This window comes from Sceloporus occidentalis, unplaced genomic scaffold, assembly GCF_023333645.1.
Source record: "Sceloporus occidentalis isolate IW3139 unplaced genomic scaffold, rSceOcc1.0.p SCAF_144, whole genome shotgun sequence".
In the NCBI taxonomy this organism is placed as follows: domain Eukaryota; kingdom Metazoa; phylum Chordata; class Lepidosauria; order Squamata; family Phrynosomatidae; genus Sceloporus; species Sceloporus occidentalis.
The window spans coordinates 1859061-1886460 of NW_028317124.1; the positions used below are offsets into that span (position 1 = coordinate 1859061).

A 27400-nucleotide genomic window follows, 5' to 3' on the forward strand; every position below is an offset into this window, starting at 1 on the left:
GAAGGGGATTTTCCTCTGCCGAACCGGAAAGCCGGCCAGAGCCGGGAGCCGAAGGCCAGAAAGAGAATAAATGTAAGCGTGCGGACACACACGGCTCCGTCATATACATTCAGATTCTCCAGGTCTGCAGATAAAGGGAGTTTTTTTTGGACACAATGAGATAAAACCAGGTTTTTCCCACCGACCAATATTACTGGACATAGTCTTCAGTCTAATAATAACTTTTACAGGGCCAACGCAGAAAGAAAAAAAAAAAACGTTAAATAAGCTTTTGGGACCTTGGATGTCTCACATGAGGTTCCAAAAACTCACGTAACTTTAAATCCCCTCCCCCACTATGGTTTGCCCGAGAAGTGTCACTGCACATGCTCTGTCAGTGTTTAGCTAGCCTACATGTGATTGGGTGCTGCTACTCCCCTTGTTTGTAAAGGAAGTGCTGCAGAGCATTTCCTGTAAACGGAATGGACTGTAGAATGCAACGTGCAGGAGTTCACTTCCTGTTCTCTGTTGGGGCAGCCGGGGGAGGAGTTACATGACATTCATTTCCTCCCTCCATCCACTGAAGAATGCCTGCCCATGCCGAATATTCTACATTATGGATTTATTGCTAATGTTCCCATTTTTTATTTTTTTTTACCATTTCTTAGGAAAATGATTACAATCTTGTCGCGCAATGGTTGGCCTTATCAGCATAGCAACCAATGGAAAGCTCCGACGGATTTGGCGATTCCTTCGGTTGTTATGGTGATCATTTTGATACATAACCCCCAATGTATAAACGCACAATTTACACACACACACCAGGAATTATCAACACAATGCATCTTTAAGAGGTTTTAATTTATAAAAATACATATTTACATTTTGTGCAGCGCAACATATTTACAGAAACCGAATGTGTGCAACCTGCGGAGCAAACCAGGGGTGTCCAACCTGCGGCCCTCCAGCTGCTGCAGGACTACATCTCCCATAATGCTCTTTCAGCCAAGGGGCTGGCTGAGGAGTATGGGAGATGTAGTCCTGCAGCAGCTGGAGGGCCGCAGGTTGGACACCCCTGCACTAAACCAACGTCCGCCCGGATCCAATGCCAGAGACATTCCCCGCGTTCAAACACCCACAGCGCGTCCGGGCGACCCAATATTCTCTCCTCTCTGTGTCGCACATCTGGGAAATGATTCAATAAATAATAACATTCACAATTGGGGATTTTACTCAAGAACTCGGCGGCATCGGAGTGCGGGGGGCTTCTCGGGGGGCCGTCTGAATCCAGGGGTGAGTCCTGCCGCCCGGAGATGGAACGTCGCGAGTCCAGGATTCAAGGGGGCTGTTCGAGATTCCGGCTTTGCCATGCGTGAGGTTGGCTGGAAGGGCCGAGTTGAGACTATCCAAAAACATAGGGGGATAGTACTGCTTGAAATAAACGGTACTTATAAGAGATGGAACAAAAATATATCAAGAGAAGTCTAACAGTCCCTGGGGTCTAGCTGCACGAATGGCCCCTGGATTTCAAGCCCCCCCGCATTAATCCCGCATTATGCCTAAATATTTGGACAACAATTCCCCCCCCCCCCCCCAGGCCCCCGGTTAGATCGGCTGCAATACTGATGTTTGACAATCAATGACTTGTTAATGGTAAATTCGAAAATATTAGCACCCGGGGACTTCCACGTCTCAGATAACGAAGCTTAAGGTGAAATACACTTTCCTTGATTTACCTGCGAATCGACAGGAACGAGGGAGAGGAAATCCAGTCCTGCAAAAGACGAATGGTTTCCGTTAGCATTCTCTGTGTAGAACGTCAGCAAGGAACAGTTAACTCAATGGGGAGGAAAAACTATGCAGATCACAAGAACAGGACTCTATGGTATACACATATGGTGGTTTTAATACATATATGTAGCTTATTTTAATACATACAATCACATAGTTTGTTTTTTTTTATATATTGAAAATAAAGTTTCTATTGTATTTCAATCCCGGGACGTACCTTGTAGATCCGCAGAGATTCCAGCGATGGGCGGATGGTGGAAGCGTTCTGGGTATTCGGATACCGAAGGATGAATGGAGTCTGGATCGAGCGCCATTCCTTTGGATGATCTGATAGTTGACGGCTGGTACGTCACCACCCTTTAAGAAAGACAAAACTTATTACAGGTGCTCTTCTCTCATTTCTTGGTAGTAACTTTTTATTGAGTTTTCCGTCTACAGAAAAAGAAAATGTATCAAAATAACAGAAAATCCTAAACTTTTTGATGGTGTCCGGGATATTCCCTACATATAGTGGGCTGCTATATAGCAGTTTATCGGCAAGCCCACCGCCAGCTGCCATGTTTGAGGGTTTCAGTTCCAGGTTTGGCTGAAATGGACGGGGAACTCAAAAAGGTTTGATTGGCTAACCCTTTAATGGCGTTTCCCTGCGATTCTGGGATGAATATGCATTTCCTTTTGGCGGGCGGCTCTTCCTCTTCGTCTGATGAACTTTCAATGGTGAGGTCTATAACCTCGGCCTTCTTCTTGTCGGTCGTCTCGCTGGCCTCCACTACAGAGTATATTTTACTGACAGGCCCTAGATAGACGAGACAACATAACAAAACATAATGCATTTTAAAATCCCTGAAACACAGAAAGCAAATATATTTTATATTTATAAAATACATAAAAAAAAATATATATAAAATATATCGTCTACTTCTGTGAGGATCCTTGTGCTAGAAAAGTTAACGAAAAAAGCAGAGCTGTAAAAAAGTATTTGCCCCTTCCAGGTTTCTAAATCGTTACAAATGACGATTTTAAACAGTCATTGGTTTCTATGAGTCTGGAAAGGGTTACAAAGTTATTTCTAAGGCTCTTGGACTTCAGCGATCCCCGGTGAGAGGCATTGTCTACAGATGGAGAAGACTTGGAGTGATGGACCTTCCAAGGAGGGGCCGGCTGGCCAAAATTCCTCCAAGAACGCATCGGCGACTCATCCAGGAGGTCACTGAAGTACCCAAGACTGACACGTAAAGAAATGCAGGCCTCGCTTGTCTCAGTTAAGGTCGGTGTTCACGATTCCACAATAAGAAAGCGACTGGGAAACAAACAGCATCCATTGGAGAGTCGTCGGGCAAAAACCAACGCTGACCACGGAAACAGAACACAAAGACTCGTCTCACACTGGCCAGAAATCATCTTGATGACCCCCGAGACTTTTGGGATGATATTTTCTGGACTGATGAGTCAAAAGTGGAACTTTTTGGAAGACATAAGAGCCGGAACATCATCCCAGCAGTCACACACGGTGGGGGTAGTCGTGTGATGGTCTGGGGGGCTGCTTTGCCATAACTGACGGAACCATGAATTCTTTATCAGAAAATCCTGAAGGAGAACGTCGGCCATCAGTTCGTGACCGAAAGCTCAAGAGCAGTTGGGTTACGTAGAAGGACGATGATCCGAAGCACACAAGCAAGTCCTCTGAATGGCTCAAAGGAAACAGAAATTAAGGTTTTGGAGGCCGAGTCAAAGTCCTGACTTGAACCTGATTGAGATGCTGCGGCATGAAATGTAAAAAAGGCTGTTTTTGCACGAAAAGTGGCTGAATTAGAACAATTCTGCCGAGATGAGCGAACCACAATTCCTCCCCATCGATGTAAGAGACGCGCAGCCGGTTATCACAAACGCTTTGTTGCAGGTATAGCCGCCAAGGGTGGACGACTAGTCATTAGGTTTGGGGGGGCATTTACTTTTTCACATGGGTGGTTTTTATTAACTCTTTGCCTTCAACAAATGAAATAATCATTTAAAAAGCTGCATCTCTTTTAGATTAAAATTAGTTGGATGATCTGAAACATTTAAATGTGAAGACGTTAGGAAGGGGCAAATACTTTTTTTTCACAGCACTAACACCTTAGTGACTTATTTAAGTGTTTTTACCCACTTTAAATGGACTGCTAAATTTTAAATTTCTATATTTACAATCCTAATCCTTCTACTCCTTTAAATTAACCGTTCAAAGTGTTTAAAGCTTCCAAATTCGCTAACAGTCACGGACGCCTCGTTTTACTTTTCCCATCACGCAAGTAACGAGACCTGTGGGCAGACATTGCTTTTCTGCCATTTTTAGAACATGGGCAAAGGTTTGGGACGTGGCTCTCACACACCTTCGATGTGAGGATACTGTGAGCCGGAGGAGGTAAGGAGTTCCTTTTTGGGCCTCATGGGGCACCATGATCCATCTTCTTGGAACTGAATCTCATCTGCATCTGAACTCTGGTTAAGGATTTCCATGAATAGTCTGTGAAGATATAAAGGTTTTCTTAATGGAGTCTATTGTGTTACCGAATGCTTACAGAAAAACACATTGTGCAAACAGCTTATGCTGTAAACCCTTGGCATTCAGGGCAAAGCCGGATATATATATTTGTTTGCGTTAGTTTACAATTAAGGTGGCGCAGGCAGGCCGTTTGGGGGTCGCAACGGCACAGGCAGGCCGTTTGGGGGTCTCAATGGCACAGGCAGGTCATTTTATGGGACTGACATTCATTGGAAAAAATAAACGACAGGTTCTAGTTGCTTACTGAAGTAGGGAGTGCTATTAAGGCTTTAAGCGGAACAGCACCTTGAACTATGGGGGGCACTAGGTCAGTAGAAAAGTTACAATATATCAACCGGACAGCAAAATGGATTAACTAAGGTTCATGAGGTAGATACGTGGAGCAGCCTCCCAGTAACACAGTCAGGGAATGTAAACATGCAGGCATATGGCTCCTGAGACCAAGGAGGGATGAAGGCAGCAAATTCTATGAGGTCCAGCAGCAGGTGGAGGGTCACGGGTTGTCAATAACAGCAATCGTGGGTGAGATTAGGGAGCCATGGAATACCGGACGATAATGGCAATCCTGGAAAGGCGTTTCAGACTCATGCCAATAATGCGTGATGTCACGGGGTCATCGCGGCAGTGTATGGGCTCGAGTGTCCAACTCCTAAAGCCATACTCACCCATCTAATATGAGACTTTCGTATTCAGCCTTTTTGTCGCACACCGGGCAGATCCACGTGGGTTTCTTCTCGTTCATTTGTAGGTAGAGAGCGGCGTCGAAGCACTGCAAGTGAGTGCAGGTCACGGCTCGGCAAGGGATCGTCAGTCTCATTTTCCCCAGCTGCGGAGTGGAATATTTCCAGAAACCCGTATCAATTTAAGGTAAAGACTGCGCAAGGTTTCTAGAATCTGCAATAATGTGATAGAGGACCCTCCTATCCCCACATACACTACCGTTGCAGAAGTCTGGGGGTCCCTCAAAAAACAAGGAAACTTCTGGCTGTAACATAATTTGCGAAAGGGATTCCGACGATCAATTAGCCTTTTAAACTTAAACTTGGATCAGCGAACACAACGTGCCATTGGAACACAGGAGTGATGGGAGTGATAAAGGGCCATTGGAACACAGGAGTGATGGGAGTGACAAAGGGTCAATGGAACATAGGAGTGATGGGAGTGACAAAGGGTCAATGGAACATAGGAGTGATGGGAGTGATAAAGGGCCAATGAAACACAGGAGTGATGGGAGTGATAAAGGGCCATTGGAACACAGGAGTGATGGGAGCGATAAAGGGCCATTGGAACACAGGAGTGATGGGAGGGATAAAGGGACACTGGGACACAGGAGTGATGGGAGTGACAAAGGGCCATTGGGACACAGGAGTGATGGGAGTGATAAAGGGCCATTGGGACACAGGAGTGATGGGAGTGATAAAGGGCCTCTGTACTCCTATGAAGAGATTCCATTAAAAAATCAGCTGTTTTCATCTACAATAGTTGTTTACAACATTAACCCCGTCTGCGCTAGATTTCTGATCCGTTATGTTATTTTAATGGACAAAATGTGCTTTTCTTTCAACAAGAACATTTTTAAGTTACCCCAAACTTTTGAACAGTAGCGTATGCTTACAGGAAACCCGTTGTAGGACACATACGTTTTGTCCCTGTCACAGGGGCCGGAGGAAGGTTGTTAATTTTAATTTTTCCCATTTTTGTTGTATTTTATTATTGGCGATAAACTGCCTATCTTCGGTCTATAAACTTGGTATCACATTAATCATGGAATATATACATCTAGTCACGGATTTGTCGTTTTGAATGCTATAATGACTGCTTTGGAATGAAATTTTATTCCATGAGGCTATAAAAAAAAAGTTTTTTTTGTTTTTTTTTACATGGGTAATTGCCTAAAGTAGCCTTCTTAGACGGGTCTCATACCTGCCTGCAGTAGATGTCAAGCATGACATCAGACTGGTATACTATGATACTTTTTGGAGTGTTCTATGTTTGTTTGCATGTTTCCACGCTTAACAGATACTTTCTTTTTTTTTTTTGTCCCAATTATAGGCCGCAACCCTAGAGTTTGGGGCAATTTGAAAGAAAATGTAATAAAAACAGAAATAGAGTAAAGGGTAAAACAGTATTTTCTCACTCTCTCCTTCTCTCTCGATGTCTCCCTACCTTCTCCACTGACGGCCGCCACGTCCCTGTCACCTTTTCCACAGCTCCGTTTCTCCGCTTCTTGGGAGTACTTCTGCAAAAGGGCGGAGCCACAGAGGGAGAGGCCCCGCCTTCTTGCGGAAGCGCTCCAGGAGGCCTGGTTCACGGAGATGATACCGGGGAGAAGCGGACGAAGAAACAAGGACAAGAAGAGGCAAGAGAAGAAGCAGAGCTGTGGGAAATGAGACGGGGACACGGAAGCGGTCGGCGGAGAAGGGAGGGAGATGTTGAGACTATCTAAACCCGGATTTACAGATTAAAATTTATGGGGGGGGGGCGCGGCCTATAATTGGGACAATGCGGTATACCTTCATGTGCTTTATTTACACAAGGCATGGCGTGTCACTTTATGTACAATGACATTCAGGTATCCGTATCGTTTAATCATACCGGTACATTGTTAATTGTAACTTTGTAACTCCACAGTGATGCGTTTCCATGAGCAGGTTTATTAGACTAAATGTGGCTTCAGTTCTCTACAGGATGTGATGTCATTTCCTCTTAACATTTTGTTGAATTGTACACGATTGTATATTTTTTAAGTAAAAGGTTTTAGTGAGCAGGGCTGGACATTTAATATAGGGACCCCGAAGCGTTTGTGTGTTGTAACATAGTGAACCGCTAATGGCATTTATACGCTGCACCCGGATAAAGATTATACAGAAGGCGTGCGGTCACTGTTTTTACTTTGTCGTACACAGAAAAGTGACACGTTAAGGGCTGGAAAAATATAAAATGTACTTACTACATAGCGCTACTTACAGGGCACATCAATGAGACCCGCAGGCTGGTGGTGGCAATCTCGCTGTCAGGATCCGCTGTCAGCTTCTCTTTGACTGAGAAACAATGATATATTTAGAGTCATTCCCAGAATGAGAAGATTGAAAAGCACACTGTATAATACAGAACACATTTTAGTACTGGCAAGGCTGGAGTGTTATATGAGAGGGGCATAAGGCTTTTCTGGAGGCAGAGTGGCCCACGATATGCCTTTTAACCCACTGTATGCCACTCTGCCTTCAGAAATGCCTTATACCCCCTATATGCCACTCTGCCCCATGATATGCCTTTTAAGCCATTATATGCCAGAGTGGCATATAGGGGTATAAGGTATTTCTGGAGGCAGAGTGGTATATAGGGGGTTAAAAGGCATATCATGGGGCACAGTGACATATAAAAAGGCATATCATGGGGCAGAGTGGCATATAAGAGGGTATAAGGCATTTCTCGAGGCACTCTGAGCTTCTGTGATGCCCGGGCCGCCCGCACGGCACCGCACAAGCTCTGGCACCGCTCAATCATAAGTGATAAGCGATGTGCCACTGCAGTGCCCGAGCACAAGCAAGATCCTCTGCAGCGCCAGAGCGAATCCCATGGCCTGGCGTAAGCTCTGAGAGCCTCCGCAACTCCCGGGTGAATCGCACTGCATGGTAAACGCTCTGAGCCTCTGCAGCGTCCGAGCCGATCACACACCGCGGAGTAAGCGCCGCTTTATATACTTACTCAGCGCTCTGGAATGGTCTGGATTCCGAATGCCTTTCATCTTCAGCTTCTGTAACAAAACTGCAGATGTCAGCTGTCTGACGAGGTGCACGGCCATGGAGTAGCTCTACGGACAGAACGAGTGGAGTGTAAAGATATCACCGTGCTGACAAAACACACAGGCCGACAGAACGGAAAGATAGTCGCCTTGCCGAGAACACAGGCCGGCTGCTAATTATTAACCCCATGGCTCAAAAGGACTGAAACACGTAGATAATCCAGCACCGGAGCGACACGTGTCCACCTCCAGTTACTGCTGTACTACGATTCCCATGATCCTCAGCGAGATTCTTCATACTGCAACCAAAACGTTGTGGAAGGACCACAGCTTCGTCACGGTTGACAAATTATTTCTACACTAAAATTGCCATGAATAGCGGTAACAGCAGAAAGTAACTGTATGAACTCACCCACCTTTCCGATTTCCGAAGCCCATGATATGGAGACCTGGTTCGGTACGGCCGACGACAGCCGGACTAATGAAGTTATGTTAAGTGGGCGACCGGGCCGTTTCTGTTCCACTCCATTTTTCGGTGGTGGGGCACATCCCTGCAAGACAACATTACAAACAGTAATTTAACCCCCTAGCGCTGCATACAGTAATCTGCAGACCTGGAGGCTGCCATTGTTGCCAGTCATGTGATATTTTGGGTGATTTGAGCCGATGCTTTATGGCAATGCTAATGAAGTCTGTTCCTCCATAGACTTTCATTTGTCAGAGAGTCTGGCTGGTGATTAGGACTGAGCCATTCTATTGTTTACGGCAGGCAGTGTCATAAAAAGTCAGGGTGTTTTGTCTAGTAGAGGGGTCTCCAAACTGCAACCCTCCTTTTTTTGCAGGATTACTTCTCCCATAGTTCTCTGCCAGTTGAGCATTATGGGAGATGAAGTCTAGTGGTCTAGTAGATTTGGGCTCAGATAAAAGAGAGAGAACTCATACAAATGGTTAATATGCATTTTTGAATCTGATACTCGTAATAAAATAATAATAATAATCAATAATAATTCCATTAGTTTGGTTAAGCTCACCGGCAGAGGGAACAGCTTTCCGTTAACCTTCACGCACAGACTGCTGGGGAAGTTATCCTCCTGCGGACAGCTCGTCTCCGCTAAACACAGCCTGTTTTTGGCCAAAAAAAATATTAAATAGGCACTAACAATCCATACAAATGCAACGCACCGATACAAATCATCACAATGGCGTGAACTAGAAATTACCTTAGTTGAACCTGGACTGAATAATCTCTCCTTCCGCCGGGCATATAATCTCTACGGAGAGAAACGCAGAACACGGCTCAACGGATGTAAATCCCAACACAGTAAAATAATACAAAAATAACACAAAATACAACAACCACGTCCGCCTCGCATGCCTTCCAGATGGTAACCAATGATTTTATAGATCCAGTCACGGCTAAAGAGCACATGAGCCAGACGAATAAAACCAAAAGCCAACGGGAGACCCGCCAGCTGAGATCAATTTCAGGAGGAAAGCTTATTCCAAAGGAGGAGGAATGATAGGACAAGACGCCATAATATAAAACCAGAGGGTCAGAGATGTGATGTAAGGCTCCACTGTACGCAGAGGGTGGTGGATAAGTGGAGCAGCCTCCCAGCAGAAGTGGTAGAGGTTAATACAGCGAGGGAATGTAACACACGGAACAAAAATTTATAATTACATCCCGATTCCGTTATCTCTGGGACCTGCCTGCTTTCTTACTTTACCTGGAGATGCAGATTTCACGGACCTGCTGGGGGGTTAAAGCGAAGATAAAGAATTTCTCCTGAAATCTTTGGATATTATTCTGCACTGCAAAGGAGAACAAATTGCATGTTTTTTGTTTGATCATACGGGTAACAGATCCTACAGAGCTACGTCGCACACAATACACGCACCGTCCATACGATACACCATACGATACACGCACCGTCCATACGATACACGCACCGTCCATACGATACACGCACCGTCCATACGATACACGCACCGTCTACAGCGAGAGGAACGGAAACGCTCCGCTTACTAAAATATTTATAGAAGTATTTTGTTACTTTTGTCATTAACACTTTTATGAAAAAGCAATCAATTTCACTCAAAGGCCACAAGTTTACAGAAAATGGCATCAATAAAAAAAGGGGAACGCATTGATTCTGTAGCAGGTGTCTGTAGCCGGCAGATCGGCCCCCGTCTAGTCGCCCGTTTCTCCTGCTGTAAAGACTCAAACCTTAATCAGTCGTTGGTCTCGTCTTAGATTCAGGAGCCGGATGTCTATCCCGTGCATGTTTAATACCCTCGCTGTATTAACCTGTCTCCAAGAGCTTGGCCAAATAGGGACGGTTTTACAATACATGAGCCGCTGCACCTGATAAAAAAGCTAATTCTGCATTCCACAAGAGTAACATCACACCAGTGGTCAAGAACGGCGGTGGCATTCTCATAGTTGAATCATCACCGGAAGAACCGTGAGTTCCACCTTGTATCCGCTTTGGAGAATGTTAGAATATCCATCCTGGAACTCCGCTGGGTCAGACAGCAAGACGACGATCTCCGATTCCGCAAATCACACCACCCCATCATTCAAACATTTCATTTCACCATCCGCTATTAAATCGGGGGCAATCAAAAGATTCAAACAGATTCGCCTCCAGGTAGCCACTTTATATTAATAATTGGAATGTGAATAATAGCGTTCGTGATTTTATATATGCTTCTGAATTCTGAGAAGCCGGTAAATTCTGAGTTCACTAAGCATTATGAGCAGCCTCCCAGCAGAAGTGGTAGAGGGTAATACAGTGAGGGGATTAAACATGCATGGGATAGACATACGGATCCTGAATCTAAAACGAGACCAACGACTGATTAAGGTTCAGGATTATGGGACAGCGCAGAGCATGTTCTCTTTTGAGGTTGAACTCGATGGACTTGCACCCTTTTTCGACCTAAACTACATCTAAGCTGTATTTCCACCCCATTTCTCCTTCGGACCGCGTGCAGCTTACCTAAACTAGTCGGTTTGATGAGTACATCGAGCACCTCATAAAAAGGAAGACTTTTGAGATGGACGTCTGGATGTACCGGTGGGATCGGTGGAGAAAGCTGCTGGATCTCAAACTGAGGTTTGGTGTCCTGAAGTAGTACCGTACCCAGGGGGGACGCGGGAGAGTGAGGGGCTACAGACGTGGAAGGTAAGGAATGGATGCCGGCCACCGCGAGGTCGGAGTCCACAGAAGAGTTGCTGTCCAAACTGAACGCATTCGATCTAACGGACGATAATCCGGAGACGCCGTCCAGCGTCCTGGGGAACCGGCGTCTGTACAGCTCTTTGATCTTAATCTGAACGGCAGGACTGCACCCGTTCTTTAGCAAGTGAAGCGCTCTCATGAGCAGGTCGTGCTTGCGACCACTTTTATTACGGCCGGCGAAGCCCAACAAGACTTGGAGTTCTGAAACTCGGAAGCTCGACACCATATTCTGCAAAAGAAAAAGAACGCATGGCAGCAATTCAATGGTCCGCGTCCCCTAATAAACGTCATCCTTTATAAATGCGCTTTCATGAACACGACATGGAAAACTCTAATGAGGAGACCCCTCCACACCTTTAGACAAAATACTTAGTGCACCCCTTCACTAGAATAACTGTTTATCCATACACACACAGAGCCTACGTATGGCTTGAACATGGCCATCATATATATGATAAATATATATGATATACATATATCGTAATATAAATATATATGATATACATAAATAATCTATATGATATACATAAATAATATCTAAATAAATATAATTATATATAAATATAATATAAATAATCACAGTTTAAAGGTGCTGTTCCACCTAGGTTGCAGATCCTAAAATATCATCAGACAAGTAGACAGAATTAAAAGAAACCTATCGGTCTATTGTCTTCTCCCTTAATCCTCACATTAATAGGTAGAAACGACAGAAAAAACGGTACGTCGTTTTAAATCAAGAATATATTTATTCATGTATAATAATGATTCATTATTCATGATAATAAAAGTTCTTAGGAAAGTTGGGGAAAAACATCTAGGTGGAACAGCACCTTTAAAGCTGATAATGTCGATACCCGGTACTGCTGAATCAGAGAACGGCTGGATGCATGTAATCCAACAGGTTTAGAATAGGAGGGATTCTGCATAATAACAGCCGGAGGCAAGGATTAGGTGTTCTAACAAACTCCTGCGCACGTCGCGAGGTTCACAATGCGAGAAAACAGACCTCCTCGATGCGATAACCGCATAATAATAATAAATCATTTACATAAAGGCGTAGAATACCATGGTGCGTATACCGTATTGGCTCGGATATAGGCCGCCCCCGTATATAGGCCGCACCCTAAAAGTTTGGTGCTTTTTTAAAGAAAACGTTTTTTTCTTTAAAAAAGCACCAAAAAAACATGCTGCCACTCTGTCTCCCCCCCCCGAGATATGCTGCCACTCTGCCCCCCCCGAGATATGCTGCCACTCTCCCCCCCGAGATATGCTGCCACTGTCCTCCCCCCGAGATATGCTGCCACTGTCTCCCCCCCCGAGATATGCTGCCACTGTCCTCCCCCCCCGAGATATGCTGCCACTGTCCTCCCCCCCCCCGCGAGATATGCTGCCACTATCCCCCCCCCCCCCGAAATATGCTGCCACTGTCCTCCTCCCCCCCCCCCCCTCGATTTACCGGAGCAGACTCCCGGGTGTCTTGCGGGGCCGGCGGGGGACATCTACGCAATACGCGTATACAACTTCCGGTGCCGGCACATCAGCTGCGCTGCGGGGGATCTGTATCCTAACCCGGCTGCCTGCCCGGTGCCTGGGACTGCATGTCCCGGGCGTCGGGCGCTAGGCCCCGAATATAGGCCGCACCCCCACTTTAAAGAATTAAAGTGGGGAAAAAAGTGCGGCCTATATTCGAGCCAATACGGTATATGTCAGGTCAAGAGGTAGGACTTAATAAAAGACCTGTGAAACAGCATTGCTAGAGTGCTCTTATTTGATTGGTTGATAAGCCTAGCGGCAGGCATAGAGAACACAAACCTAAATTACATTAAAAAAAAACAAACAAAAAAAAAACAACAAAACAAAAGCACAGTTAAATGACACTTAAAAACAAAACAATATATATAGTGGGCAAAATTTAACACATCCAAAACTTTTAGAATAACTAAACTCTGCGCTTTATCTCTCCCCTGGTGACTGTTGGAGTCAGCAACTTTACACCAGGGGAGAGATAACTTAGAATAACATAAAAGCAGAAAGTTAATAGTAGAAGCCGACAGGCAAGTCTCTGGCTTTAAGCACCCGAGGCATTGGTTCCTGCGCTGACCCCTGAAGCTTCGTTCATCATTCCTAAAATATAAGGAGCATACCAAGGGTAAAAAAATCCAGCGTTCTGCTCAATACTTGGAAACATTACCCCCCTAAAGATCCTTAGTAATCTCCTTCAAGAACTTTGAATGAGAAGGGAAAAGAAGTTCTGCAGAGCTCCACTCCAGCCGGTTTTTCCACGCTACATGAACCTCCGGAGTCCGTCTCTCGTGGTCCGTCCTCCGTGGCCTCGATCGAAGGCAGGCGGGCGTTCGCCGGTACACTTACTGCACATGCTCAGTAGATCTCCTTTTTGAGTCGAGAAAGGACGAGAATCCAGAGCAAACAGACCCCGACGTGCATTGAAAACAAAAAATAATAATAAAACTTTGGGGACCAGACTATTCCTGTAACAAAGAAACCCGCTGCAGGGCATAGCATTATATATACACATATATATATTTAATGTCCAAATCCTATTTGGGCCAGCCCTGTCCAATACAAGTATAAACTGGCCCTTGCGGTCAGATTCCGGTTGTCAGAGCATAAGGTTTCCAATCCAAGTCCATTACGCCCCGCGCAAAGTCATTCCTGGACCGCTACAAAAACTAGCTTCGGACTGGAAAGGGTTACACTCGCTCAACGACTCCACCAACTCAAGAAACGGAAACATTGGCGAATCTTTACAGAAGTGGCCGTCCTACCAAAATCTCTCAAAGAGCGGGCGTTGGATAACCCAAGAAGCCACAAAGGTCGCTGGGTCATCATCCAGGCTTCTGCAGACCTCTCTCGCTCCTGCGATGCCCTCACCACCGGGTAAAGATGGTACCCAGGGCAGAATATGAACGAACGTATGGGCAAATAAGGCAAAAGTGGACATTTTTAGACAACACGAGCCTGCTGTGTCCGCATTCCACATGAAGAACCAGTGGTCATCACCGATTTGTATCAGAGAATTCTACCGGAGAACGTCATGATATCCATCCTCAGATGGGTCATCCAGCAAGAAATTATCCCAAACACACAAGCTGCCGGACAGCGCAATGGCTGAAAAGAAAGGAATTCACATTTCTGGGACGACCTCATCAAAATCCGGACCAAAACAGGCCGTTCATACTCAAAAAAACCCCACAAACATCACGGAGATAAAGGAGCTCTGCATCGAAGAGCGGCCCAAGATTACTTCACTATATATATGGATGAGAGGCTGGAAACTCCCATTGAGAAAATAAAAGCTCTCATTTGATTGGTTGATAAACCTAGTGGGAGATATCGATGTTTTTGGGTGCAAAAAATTTTTTGGCAAATGCATAGACACAAAAGAATCCACGTTATGTCATTTCGTTGCATGTCTTTAGGTTTGCAGCCTTTTTTTGACGCCGATAAGGTTTATTCGCTGACACAGGCATAGCTTTAAGCTTTGTTTTCTCGTTGTTCCTATGATAGCTTTCTTTTTTTTTTTTTTTCCTTCATTTTAATACTCTTTATTTCTTTTCTCAGATAAATAAGATATAAACAAATTCACAATATTCACAAGTATATATCCAGATTAACCCCCCCCCCCGGTGTCTGCTAGGGAAAAAAAAATAAAAAAATTATATATATCACCATAAACCCCAAATGAGTTGGAACTCCTTTTTCGTTTTTGATTCGCCACTTCTATATTGTTTGTATTTTTTAATTTGTTCAATCATATTTAACCACTGGGCCAATGCGGGGGCTCCTTTATCGAACCATTTCCTCAGAATCAATAGTCTCCCTAAGAAAAAAACATTTCTAAAAAGTTTGTTCAACCTGCCAAACCGTTCCACATCTCCTAGGATCACAACCTTTGGATCCATTACACCATTACAACTAAATTTGCTTTTCACAAAAAAGAATATGTCATCCCCAAAATTTTTTTTATCATATCACATTCCCACCATAAATGCAATAAACCCGCATTAAGGACCCCGCATCCGGGGCAATCTGAATGATCTCTACAGTTAACCTTCCATAGCTGCGCGCGGGGAATAATATAAACGATAAATAATTTTAAGCTGTGTAAATTGATATTGTTTATTTGCAGTGCAACACCCTGTGTTATTTAGAATACGGTTCCAAGAGGCCTCATCAATAACACCAATCTCGTCTTCCCATTTCCTTTTAATCTTGCCTCTGAACCCTATATCCATTTCTCTTAACAGTGTTTTATGAATAATATTAAGTGTCTTCTTCCCTGTGAGTCTTTTCTGCAAGAATTCAAACAGCTCATGTGTCTCAACCTCAAAAATCTTCTTATTTTCTGTGCAATTATATGCGTGAACTAATTGGTTAAACCAAAATTTATGTCGGTTTTCCAACCCGTGTTCAATCAGCTGTCCAACAAAACGCATCCCTTTTTTAATCCAAAAGTCGCTCCTTAACCAGTGTTCCCTCTAAGCTGTGCGCTTGTGCGCGCGCACATAACTTTTCGAGGGAGCGCACACGCTCTAACATTGTGTGCACAGTACCTAACGGGGAGCTGGGGGGGGCGGGCAGTCCGTCCAGGGTGACGCTGGCACTCCTCCAGATACGGACATTAATGTCCGCCGCTGGAGGAGCAAGCTCGGTTGGGGAGATCAAAAATCTCACCCCAACCGGCTTCAAATCAATCAAGGGAGCGGGAGGTCTGTTAATACCGATCCTGCTCCCTTGCGATGCGCGCGGCAACTGATGCTGTGCGTCGGGATTTGATGTCAGATGCCGGCACACAGCACTGAAGCCACGCCCACCTTCTTTACTGCACCAGAAGGACAGGACACAGAAGAAGAAGAGTCAAGAGGAAGAACGAAGAGGAGGAGTGAAAGTAACAGAGGAAAGGTAGGAAAACATTAAGTGAGATATGCAAGTGTGTGAGAGTGATGGGTGTTATGCTGTAGTTTATGCTGAATGTTTGTGAATGAGTGTGTGTGTGTGTGATAGCATGGATGTGTAAGTGGGGGGGGATAGCATGGCATAGGGAGGCTGTAATCACATTAATATGATGCCCAGGTTCCAGCATGTACTGGCTGCCTGGGCATGATAGGAGTGTGATTGCTGTTAGCAATTGTGTATTTATATATACATATATATATATATATATATATACATATATATATATATATATATATATATATATATATATATATATAATGTTGGGGTTTTTTTGTCCAATTTTTGTGTGTTATTTTTAATAAAGTGGGTTTTTTTTTTTAAAAGGGGGGGTCATTTGAATGCTAAATTTTCGGTCCAGAATTTTCATTTCGGTGCCCCCCTATATACTAAGCCAGACACTGAAGCAGTAGGCCTTAGTATATAGTGATAGGGGTTATGCTACATTATTGGCAATGTCTGGCTCAATGTATAGTGATAGGTTTTGTGCTGTGCCTCAGTATATAGTGATAGGTGTTATGCTGCCCCTTCGTCAATGTTTTCCTCAGTATATAATGATAGCAGTTATGCTGTACCACCGTCAATGAGTGCCTCAGTATATAATAACAGTTATGCTGTACCACTGTCAATATTTGGCTCAGTATATAATGATAGCAGTTATGTTGCAACACCGTCAATGTCTGCCTCAGTATATAGTGATAGGTGTTATGCTGTACCCCTGTCAATGGTTGCCTAACGACAGAAGCTATGCAGTTTTTCCCCAATAAAAAAAAATTATATTTATATATATACATATATCTATACACACACACACACATATATATATATATATATATATATATATATATATATATATATACACACACACACATATATATATATTGGTTCTTTTATGCAGCCCGGAGCCCCCGCTCATGATTCACTCATAATTAACTTTTGCGGTGAGAATTTCACCTTTAAAATAGACCATGGAGTCAAAAGGGTTGGAAATATATAGCTCCCCCCCTTGCAATGTGATTTTGTACGCACAAAATTTTGGCTCTGGGAAAAAATTTTCACAACAGAAATTTTCTGCGCACATCACCCAAGAAAAATTAGAGGGAACATTGTCCCTAACCCCTTGTGAAACGCCATAAGTTTTGGGTTATACCATATTCGTGTGTGGGGTAGACTACCCTCGATTTTACAGATACGTTTAATTTCCTGCCACACTTTTCTATATAACTTCACCAAAGAGGTATTATCAAATTTCCCTTCCAACTGTAGACCTGCCTCCAACATTTCCATGGGGTTAGAATTCCCAGTTGTTTCTAAGAAAAACTGAATTAACCCCCCCCGCACCTATTTAATTTTAGGTTCTGGATCTTCTTTGCCAAGAAATATAATTTGAAATCCTATGATCGCTTTCTTGACAAAGCCCACAAAAAAAAAAAAAAAAATCAACTCTACAGTATAAGCCAACGGCCACTGGATATGAAAGCTCGTAAACGTCCAATAACCAAGGTTATTACTAGGAATTAAAAATGAACTCCAGCGACCGGATCGGCAACACATCAACCATAACATTTATATACACGTTCGACGCTTCACGGGCGCCAGGCTTCAATATATTCACTGTTGACGTCTTTTTTTTTTTTTTAAGCGTTTATTTAATGTTTTATGTATACATTTTTGAAATCTTAAACTGTATTCCAGGTGCTGTTGTGTTTCGTAGAAGGCAGGTACATTATTTAAAAATTGCCACAAGGAGAAATACTATGGGGGGGGGGGGAATCTGTATAAAAAAGTGTTTCGGAGGCAAAGTTCGTAAAGCGGTCTTAATACCAACGCAATAGATGGACGGAACCTAAGGAATGGGCCGTTGCGTCTGTTGCTATGGCGATTAGACCGATTTTTAAACTTTGCACCGAAATCACTGTTTATACATAACTCCCAATATTACCGTAAGTCCGGGCGAAGGCGTCGATCCGTGTCACAGACTGACTCCTTCGGAACGAGGACTCGCCTCATCCAATAAAAACACAGTAACGTGTGATATTTATATTATATACACGTCCCGTACGGAGACAGACACACAACTTGAAGACCTGTCAGAACCCAGACTCTGCATTAATTAATACAAAAACGCGTTTAACTAGACCCGGCCCGCAGGGTTCCTACTACGCACGGCCCCGACGCATTTCTGTCCCATCATGCACTGGGACGTATTACGGCCTGTAGACGGTATCCGGCTGATTTATTTATTTTTTCAGACCTCCTGTACCTGTCAATCATGGCATTTCACTTTCTGTGGCTGTACCTTAACCCTTTGAGCACCTGAAGGTCCTGCAAAACATTACTTAGAAATAATGCATTATGCAACAGAACAAATGGAAGCGAAACCCCGTTGAACCGAACTGACAGCCCAATAAAGGCACTCAAAGTATGTGAAGAAACATACATGTCACGCACTGTAAAGAACGCAAATCTCTGAAAGGGTGCCATTTTGCCCCTGCCCGGCCCCCGTAGTCAGTATAGGTACCCCCACTACCAACACTCCTGCTGCACGCAGTGACTGTCATGCCTGCCCTCCTACACCCCACCCGGCTCTCACCCTCAGCTCCTCGGCATCCGCCATCTTGTCCAGCCACCATCCTGCGGCCGGCCGGAGCAGAGTCACGTGACCGGGCGCGTAGCTGGTAGGCGTGGCAGAGCTGGGAGGGGCGAGCGCGCGCACCAGCCCCGGTCTTCCGTGTTCACAGGGAGCGGCGGCGTGCTGGGTGCCGGAGTACGGACCTCATCACCCTCAGCCAGCCGTCGGGAATAGCAGTGCCTTTAGTTGGGGTTTTCGAAACACACAAAGCCCAGTGTGTGCGGGGAGCGACAGTAAGCAGTTTCTATGGAAGTCTGTGAAGGCGCCTGTTCTCTGCCCTATTAAAGACTTACCTCGGATAGTCCTTAAAATTCGCTGAACGCGTGACGTAGTAATTTAATTTGGACAAAAGTAAATAACTTTAAAAAAAACACGAAAATGATTAGGGTGGATAACAGCAACTTCCAGTCAGGGATTAAAGGCCCGGATCAGGCCCTGAACGGAGGAAGACCCGGTGATGTCTCTAAGCAAGGAAATCTGAAGGAAAATGGCTAATATTTTGTGTCTGTGTTCCTGTTACAAAAAGCTATGAGGTCACGCAAACCCTAGTTGTGATGTATTATGACTGCCATGTTTAAAACCTGGAAGTCTTCAAAGATATCAGCAGTATTATTCATTATGGGTCTTGGTTCATTTGTTTAAATGCGTTAAAAAATATTTGTAGCCTTACGGCTTCATAACAAACGGTCTGCTTACTACCATCTCAAGCCAAGCGCTAACCCAAAAGGACTACTACTGCCTCCTTAAACCCTTCCTTTTGTTCTAATTACCCTTATTATTCCTTTAGATCGGAAGCTCACGAGCCGGGTCCACAGAAGCTCACAATTCCTGCCTGGAACTTTGTATAAAGTACTATAAGGCTAGATGGCGGATCACGCCGGGTTCTTGACTCCTGACGTGCCTGTGTGTATTAATGTATGTTTCTTATGTGTGTTGTTGGCCCATAATTTGTTCGGGTAGAGTCCTGGAACTGGAGCGGACGGAAAATATCGACGGGGTCCCTATGGATTTGATCTGCTGCAGGTGGTTTATAGTTTGGGGGCATCCTGACCTCTCTGGGGGGGGGGGTTGTCTGAAAGCAAGTTTGGCTATGTGTGTAGGTGACCTTAATAGCAAATACGACGTGATACATTATCTGTGTCTTGGACTGTTGTTTCAATGTTTCACTTTATTGCATAAAAATCAATAAAAAATGTTACACAGTAGCAACTCGGTGAATCTAAGTCTATTCTATGTTATAAGCTGCCAACTGTCACGATTTGATCAGGGTAGTCCTTGAGCAAGTCGTGACAGGGGCTGTGAATGCCTTACCCGTTTTTGTATGTTGTGTAACTGACTACGTATACAAAGAGCCAGAAAAGAACAGCGTTATTATTATTACTGTATTATGCTGCTTACCTTTGTGGCATTGTCTGTAAAAGCCACAATGGGGGGGAACAGTCACAGCAACTAAAAACAAAGCTGCAAATGTACCTTTTTATTGTTCTGTATAACTCTTACTCAAACAGGTTTAGAATGCCGCCTGTTAAATGAGACCGTGTTAAGGGCGCTTTGTGGTTCGCCAGAAACCGCCTGATCCCAGGTAGGTAAGAGATCACAGTCTGAAAAGGGCTGATCCTCCGCTTCCTAAGAGACTTCTCCATCATTGTCTCGAGGAAGAGGATCAATCCCCAGTCCTTACTTTCCTGACCCCCCCCCTTTCATATTCTGAAGGACCTAGATAGACTGAAACAAGAGTCCGAGGCTCCACTCTAATCCCAGGTACTTAGCACATGCACGGTGTTTCATTCAGCAACTAGACAGGCACTGAGTTATTGTGGAGAATCATATTATGGTAACAACTTAAAGGGATAGTTTAACCCCTTCGTGACAAAGGCTGATTTTACTTTTTGTACCCTTCGTGACAATGGCCGTTTTAACATTTCTGCGCTGCTCGTGTTTAGCTGTAATTTTCTTCTTTCCCGTTTACTGAACCCACACACATTAGATATTGTTTTTTTCAGGACAAGAAGGGCTTTCTTTAGATGACATTGTTTTGATTGTATCATATTATTTACTATTAAAAAAAGTATAAAATATGGTGAAAAATTTTGAAAAAAATGACTGTTTCTAACTTTTAGTTGAAAAAACTTTTACTCATCTATAAAAGGTAATGAAAAAACCTGCTAAATAGATTCTACTATTTGTCCTGAGTTTAGAAATACCCAATGTTTTTATGTTTTTTTGCTTTTTTCTGCACGTTATGGAGCAATAAGTACAGGTACCGTTTTGCTATTTCAAAGCCATTTTTTCCAAATCTGGTAATTCTTCCCCCCATGTGCCATTTCGGGTATCTTTGAAGCCGGCCAATGCAATTTACCCCATCAAGTCATATATTTTTGAAAACTAGACAGCCCAGGGTATTCCAAATGCTGGTATTTTAACCCTTTCCAAGCACTTATTCTACCATCAGCCTTTGTCAAACTTTATGGTAGTAATTTTTTTCCATTTGTTTTGTCACACACATTTTACTTCAGGTATGAATTAAAAAGTTCTCGTATATGTCACTATCACAAAACACCCCAATATGTGTTCAGCAACATCTCCTGAGCGCAGTGATACCCCACATGAATGATTTTGCCTGGCTGTTCGGGGGCAAAAGAGCCACATTTGGGGCATGCACATTTTTCAATGTTGAACTTTGGCATTTGGGGATCCACTGCCCGTGCCCTATTTGGTACATCTTTGAGCCGGGCCATTTCAGTGTGCCCAACAAAACCATATATTTTTGAAAACTAGACACCCCAGGGTATTTTAAATGCTGGTATTTTAACTCTTTGCATGCACACATTTTACCACCAGCATTTTTTTAAAGTTTGCAGTAGTATTTTTGTGTGTGTATTTTTCCCACACACACCTACTTTATGTATGAATTTACAGCTCCTGGTATATGCCGCTGTCACACGACACCCCAATATGTGTTCAGCAACATCTCCTGAGTACAGTGATACCCCACATGCATGGGTTTGTCATTTTTGGGGGGAACTAAAAGGCCACATTTGGTACGTGTGCATTTTTCCAATTGGAAATTAGATGTGTGGCCATCCTTCCCCCCGTGTTAATTGGGACCTTGTTGAACCCGGCCAATTCAATTTACCCCATCAAATCATACATTTTTTAAAAGTAGACACCCCATGGGCATTTAATATGCCAGTATTTTAACTCTTTCCATGCGAGAATTGTTTTAAGCTAATATGCTAATTTTAGGACTTGCTCACAAAAATATATTTTTTATATATATATTTTTTTTTTGCCTTTTTTTTTTTTTTTAACATTTTTTTTCAACTTGAAGGTTCCCCTGATAGTGACATCAGTGGGAAATTATTTTTACATTTTACTGTTTTTTTACTATTTTTTTTCTAATTATTATTAATTTTATTTTTAATTTATTTTTTCTAATCACACTGTGATTAGAAAGCTGAGCTCCATTGACTTGCATGGTTGAATGCAGTACCTATATTCAACCTGCAAGTGGAGCCAGAGTTCTCTAGAGGGTCTGCAGACCGTCTAGCGAACTTTTTAGACTTTATTGTTTCTGTATTGAATTTTCCCGGACCGCCGCCATCTTGCAGATGGCGAAGATCACCGGCAGCTGCGGCTGTGACCGCTCTCCGGAGCGGTCACAGCCCATCCAAAGGTAAGTGTTTGGTGTCGCTGGATGCCTCCTGATCGAGGCATTCCAGCGACGCCATTTAAGTTTAGGAGGCGATCGTTGATCGCCTCCTAAACGCTTTTAAAACGGGCGTCCGCCGCCATACAAAGTATGGCGGATGTTGACGCCCCGGGGAGGGGCCAGAGATGGCCCCTTTGTGCCGATAATGGCGTTGCTGAATGCCTCGAGGTCGAGGCATTACAGCAACGCCGTTTCGGTGCAGAAAGCGAAAATAGATCGCTTTCTGCACCCGTTTAATGACGTGCCGGTCCTGGCACGTCATTTGTCGTTATCGACATGAATTTCCGTGACGTGCCCGGACCGGCAATTGTCATCAAGGGGTTAATGGCTTCTGTCACGAACGCACTCTACTCCAAGCATGCGCGTGACTTGGTTCTGGTGGTAAAAGGGTTAAAATTCACTATCTGTCTGCACTAGACCGGAAATAGTGATAAAAATACAAATATCCACCCTTAATACCACCCGCAATTAACTAGAATGATATAACAAATATCAAAATAACGCTGCCACCACCAAGACAATTTAGAAATGGGGTGTCTTGGTACCCCAAGTGAATCAGACTAAAAAAACCCACACAGTATATTTTAACCCAAAAATTATGTGATTTAAAATTACCAATAAAACAGTCTCTTCAGGTAACGCAAGTCTTTACCAGACAAAGGCAGAACTTAATAAAGGAATATTTATTATGAATAAAAAAATCACAGTGCATACAAAAAAGATGATAAACAGATTTACACGAACAGATAAAAATAAAAAGGAGAAAATTACAGAAAACCTAACTGCTCACTGAATGGTCAAGTAACAGTTTTTCTGTCCGTAGGGCTCCGGCAAGGAAAGATGGCGACTTACTCAAAATTAGATCTTGGCCCCTAGTAAGCACACTGACCAATCTTCTTTCACTAACTTTATACTCTTTCCCAGTTCATCTCGAGTTTCCAAGCCGGCCCAGAGGTGGTATAAGCAGAGGGAAGGTGTACCATAAGTGACCTCCCCCTTGAGTAGTGGAAACATATCAGTCCAAATAACTTATTTTCATTTTATCGTCCCTCCTGTGCTCGCCACAGCCATAATTCATGCATTTATGAATTTCCTGTAAATTGTGAAGTCCATAGATATGTCACACTTGCTACATATGACTGACCATCATAGACTTCACAATTCCTTCCAAACCGTTTACGTTGCGCTGTCATGTTTGTACTCTTTTTGTAGGCTGCGCTTTCCCCGTTCTAGGTATGCACACAAGGAGGTATGATAATGAATATATGAGTTATTATTGATATGTGTTGGATATGACCTGGATATGAGATGGTTTTCCTGACTGCTAGTGGTCACTTAGCATATCAAAGAATCCAGTATTATGAGGGGGAAACAGGCATATGGTCGTCTACATTTGAACCTAGACAAAACGGCAGCTCCACTGCAGGACCTAACACCCTGTAGAAGGCCCCGGTTGGAGTCCGAGCTTCAAAGGACACATTTATCTCACAAGACCTTTTGGCACCACATGACTGTACAATCAAATTAACCCCTCTCATACTGAAATTGGCCATACCATCTCTACCAAGTAGCAAGTCCATGTATGCACTACACAAGTTGGTGTGACACCTCCCCCAAATAAGATGGTGGCCCAGAGATTAAGCCACAAGCTTATCTCTGCGCCTACCTACTCTTTCCCTGGGTAACAGTTTCCGGCTAAGATAAAGTATTTCTTTGGGAAAACCCACCCTACAGAAGGTACTTTTCAAAGCATCGGCTACGTTGTCTGCTCTGTTACAGGAAAAGGCCATGGTCTCAGGGTACCCAGGGGCATAGTCCATCCCCTTAGTAACAGATTGGTTCTCCATGCGGCTCGGTATAGCTACAAGCCCCAACAAATCTACTTGATGGGTAGCTAGGGTGTCTCGCCCTGGCTTCCCAAACCATATAGGCCCTTCGTAAGGGATAACAGAATGGTCACCAGTTTCACCCTCTCCCTTGTGTCCTGACTTCGTAGTCCCACAGAATATGGGCACAGGTGCACAAAAGCCCTCTCTTTGTCCCCTATTCTGCTGCCAGGTTACCACAGCTATGGTTGAAACATCTGTCACTCCACCTGTTCCACTCCAAGGAGGCATACATACAGTACCCTGGGAACCAGTTAATCCTGACACAGAGGAACACTCACTCACCCTCTGCCCTTCTTCACAGGGTGGCCCCCTCACATTTTCACACAGCACCTCAAACATCCCTGGTTCTGGCACCGAGTCACTCTGCCCTCCCTCCCAGTGATGCGAAAACTTCAAGTTCTCAAACGGCACCTCAAACATTCTGGGATCTGGCACAGACGGACATTCACTCGTTCTCTGCCCTTCTTCACAGTCGGGCGGTCCTCTCACACTTTCACAAAACACCTCAGACATTCCTGGTTCTGGCACAGATTCAATCTGCCCTCCCTCCCAGTGATGCGAAACCTCCACATTCTCACACGGCACCTCAGACACCCCTGGTTCTGGCACAGATTCGCTCTGCCCTCCCTCCCAGTGATGCAAAACCTCCACATTCTCACATGGTACCTCAGACACCCCTGGTTCTGGCACAGATTCGCTCTGCCCTCCCTCCCAGTGATGCGAAACCTCCACATTCTCACACGGCACCTCAGACACCCCTGGTTCTGGCACAGATTCGCTCTGCCCTCCCTCCCAGCGATGCGAAACCTCCACATTCTCACATGGTACCTCAGACAACCCTGGTTCTGGCACAGATTCGCTCTGCCCTCCCTCCCAGTGATGCGAAACCTCTACATTCTCACACGGCACCTCAGACATCCCTGGTTCTGGCACAGATTCGCTCTGCCCTCCCTCCCAGTGATGCAAAACCTCCACATTCTCACACAGCACCTCAGACATCCCTGGTTCTGGCACAGATTCAATCTGCCCTCCCTCCCAGTGATGCGAAACCTTCACATTCTCCCACGGCACCTCAGACATTCTGGGTTCTAGTACAGGCAGACACGCACAACCTTTCTGCCCACTCTCCCCATGAGGCTGCCCTGGTACATTTTTATACACTGCCCTTTCTATGGTAGGGCCCCTAGAAGACCTGGATAAATCAAAAGTATCATCCTCCGGCATATATTTTGACAACAGCCTACCCAAATCAGTACCCAGTAACACATTAGTAGGAATGTTATCTGATACCCCCACATCTCTTACACCCTTCCCTGCTCCCCAATCCAAAAATACTCGTGCCATTGGCACTGCATGACGTACTCCTCCAATTCCCCGCACTGTTAAGGTCTTGCCAGGAATAAAGTCCTCAGAGCTCACTAGCTCTGGACGCACAAGAGTCACTTCTGCCCCCGTGTCTCTGAGCCCCACAGTTACCTTGTTTCCCACAGTGACAGGTTGCATATTCACATTGGGGGTGTTCTCAGCGCTGCAGACGAACAACACCGAAGATGGTGATTCTGAGGGGTGACCCACTCCTGTGGATGGCGTAGGATTTCTTTTCTCCGGGCAAGTAGCGCTAATGTGCCCCACTTTATTACAAATAAAACACCTGCGGCTATCCCCATACGTAGAAATGGCACTAGCTCCCCCTCTCCCTGAGGTAGAAACTGACGCAGAAGATGGTATAGTAGACTGGGTGATGGGAAGCCGTGGTGTAGCGCTCTTCCAGCTGGATGCTCCCGTAGAAAAACCTCTGCTCCGGTCCGATTGTGCTCGGTTGGCGGTGTGGAAATCAGCCAGCTCACCCGCTTCCAATGCTGTTTTGGGCTCCCGGTCCAGCAGCCATTCTTGTACATTGGCTGGGCACAGCTGCAAAAACTGTTCCTTGATCAGATCTTCCAAGCTTTCTAAGGTTTTAATCTCCAGCCCTCTAATCCACTGCCGGAATGCCGTCGTCAGGTGTCCCACAACTGCAGTGTAGCTCTCGGTGGAACGCTTTTGCAAAGTCCGGAATTTCTTTCGGTACACCTCAGGGGTGAGGTTGTACCGTCTCTGCAGTGCAGCCTTAATTGCCTCATAGTCCTGGTCAGATTCTGCTGGTAGCTCTGCAAATGCTTCCAGTGCAGGACCTCTGAGACCAGGGGTGAGGTACTTTGCCCACTGGTCTTTTGGTAATTGGTACTGCCTGCAAACCTTTTCAAAACTGCGCAGAAAAACATCCAGATCCCCATCTTTGTCCAAAGTGGGAAAATTCTCTGCACGTGGTTTGGGTGCAGAAGAGTCTCTTGAAACCACACTGATAGGCGAGGCACTTAACCTCTCCAACTCTGCCAGTTTTAGTTCATGCTCTCTTGCCGCCTGGCGCTCTGCAGCTTCCCTCTCTTGATATTTAAGGATAAGCTGCAGTCTGAGGTTTGCATCTGTTGAGTCCACGTATTTGAAAACAGTTTGTAGATAAGAGTCCAAGGGATCTCCAGATCTTGGCACGTCACCGACATCAGCTGCAGGTATCTCCCGTGTGACCATGCCTCCCTCAGAAGTGTTTGCAGCATCACTTTGCGCTGCTTGTTGCATATCATAGTCCACAAGCGCTTGAATAAGTTCATCCTTTGATTTTCCCCGGATGGGAATACATTGTTCACGGCAACGTTGCTCCAGAGCACTCTTGGACTGTGTTTGGTATTCCATTTATCGCACCGGCCCAAACAAATGATAGCAAAAGAAAAGAAAAACAAAGAGGGGGGGGGGACTGTTGAGGTGTAAATATACTAAGTATGCACTGAGTTCAGCCTTTGGAAATTGAGAAACAATTTCTTTTTAGTGTCTGGATTAACTAGCAAATCCAGCAA

At 44.6% G+C, this 27400-nt stretch overlaps 2 protein-coding genes across 2 annotated transcripts; both read right to left on the minus strand.

The window, feature by feature from the left end:
• Window positions 1-1212: 1212 nt before the first annotated feature.
• LOC149280892 (E3 SUMO-protein ligase PIAS2-like) lies at window positions 1213-18893 on the minus strand. Its single transcript, XM_089499992.1, has 14 exons — window positions 18870-18893; window positions 11060-11531; window positions 9785-9869; window positions 9278-9328; window positions 9089-9179; window positions 8474-8608; window positions 8021-8126; window positions 7280-7353; window positions 4978-5138; window positions 4140-4273; window positions 2398-2566; window positions 1988-2127; window positions 1716-1753; window positions 1213-1410 (listed from the first exon to the last, which is right to left on the minus strand). The coding sequence occupies exons 1-14, from the start codon at window positions 18891-18893 to the stop codon at window positions 1213-1215; spliced, it is 1878 nt and encodes a 625-aa protein (XP_089356118.1).
• A 38-nt stretch (window positions 18894-18931) lies between these two features.
• On the minus strand, window positions 18932-27239 carry LOC149280893 (uncharacterized). Its single transcript, XM_089499993.1, has 3 exons — window positions 25702-27239; window positions 19202-19267; window positions 18932-19088 (listed from the first exon to the last, which is right to left on the minus strand). The coding sequence occupies exons 1-3, from the start codon at window positions 27237-27239 to the stop codon at window positions 18932-18934; spliced, it is 1761 nt and encodes a 586-aa protein (XP_089356119.1).
• Between the last annotated feature and the right edge of the window lie 161 nt (window positions 27240-27400).

Excerpts from the sequence above, each read along its gene's own strand:
- LOC149280893 (XM_089499993.1), bottom strand. The coding sequence starts at position 27,239 with ATGGAATACCAAACACAGTCCAAGAGTGCTCTGGAGCAACGTTGCCGT. Across the intron at positions 19,268-25,701 it reads GATACTTTTGATTTATCCAG|TTATTTACTTTTGTCCAAAT; the intron begins GTCTTCTAGGGG and ends TTTTTTTTAAAG. Across the intron at positions 19,089-19,201 it reads AATTTTAAGGACTATCCGAG|GCACTGCTATTCCCGACGGC; the intron begins GTAAGTCTTTAA and ends CCCCAACTAAAG.
- LOC149280892 (XM_089499992.1), bottom strand. The coding sequence starts at position 18,893 with ATGGCGGATGCCGAGGAGCTGAGG. Across the intron at positions 9,870-11,059 it reads CATCAAACCGACTAGTTTAG|TGCAGAATAATATCCAAAGA; the intron begins GTAAGCTGCACG and ends TCTCCTTTGCAG. Across the intron at positions 9,329-9,784 it reads CGTGAAATCTGCATCTCCAG|AGATTATATGCCCGGCGGAA; the intron begins GTAAAGTAAGAA and ends TTCTCTCCGTAG.